This window comes from Myotis davidii, unplaced genomic scaffold, assembly GCF_000327345.1.
Source record: "Myotis davidii unplaced genomic scaffold, ASM32734v1 scaffold609, whole genome shotgun sequence".
NCBI lineage: Eukaryota > Metazoa > Chordata > Mammalia > Chiroptera > Vespertilionidae > Myotis > Myotis davidii.
Window position 1 is genome coordinate 1,375,921 of NW_006300164.1, and position 794 is coordinate 1,376,714.

General features: G+C 67.3%; 1 protein-coding gene across 1 annotated transcript in view; it reads left to right on the plus strand.

The window, feature by feature from the left end:
- Nucleotides 1-794, plus strand: part of CACNA1B (calcium voltage-gated channel subunit alpha1 B) — a gene marked incomplete at its 3' end in the record, with an annotated part of 199,377 nt that overhangs the window by 156,374 nt on the left and 42,209 nt on the right. Inside the window, exon 28 of the mRNA XM_015572355.1 lies at nt 31-127. Within this exon, the coding sequence (XP_015427841.1) occupies nt 31-127 (97 nt within the window). The remainder of the gene's footprint in view (nt 1-30; nt 128-794) is intronic.

Genomic DNA, 794 nt, shown 5'->3' on the forward strand with positions numbered 1-794 from the left:
CTGCGTCTGCATGTGCGGTTCTCCTTCCAGCGGCTCCAAAGGGAAGGACATCAACACCATCAAGTCCCTGCGGGTCCTGCGCGTCCTGCGGCCCCTCAAGACCATCAAGCGGCTGCCGAAGCTCAAGGTGAGAGCCGGGTGGCGTGAGGAGCGTGCGGGCCTGCACACGCATGAGCATGCATGTGGGCTGTGTGTATATGCATGTGTGCACAAGGTGCATGCACGTGTGTGCACACTGGCCACGTCCTGCGGCAGCTTCTGTGTGAGGTGGGGGTGAGCAGAGCTGAGGGAGCCCCATGTGAGGTTTGCTCAGCCAACGCCCTCTCGGGGGAGGGGCCCTCTCCACTCTGACGCCCCAGAGAGCCATTCCCAGCCGTGCCATGGGCTCCATCCTTCCTGCGGAGCAGGCAGTGGAGGCAGGAGGCGGAGGGTGTTGAGGTGGGCAGGGCCCCGAGTGGTGTGGCTGAGGTGCTGGGTGAAGGAGGGTGCGCTGTGCGTAAGGTGGTGTGAGCAGCCTCGGGGTGCGAGCCTTGGGGACACAGGCAGCAGGGGTTCTGGGGGCAGGGCGGGCTGGGAGGTGACGGAGGCAGCCGGAGGGGCTGTGTCGGGAGGCGCCCAGGGACACTGCAGGTGGGCGCAGCTGCTGGGTCCGAGCCCCGCGCCAGGCGGTGTCTCGGGAGACGTGTGCACCGGCCACTGCACACTAGGGCAGGGCAGGATGTCAGCCCGGCTCTGAGAGGCAGGGCTGGGGCCAGGCCAGCGGGCAGGGAACACTGAGCTTCCGGGTGTGGGAA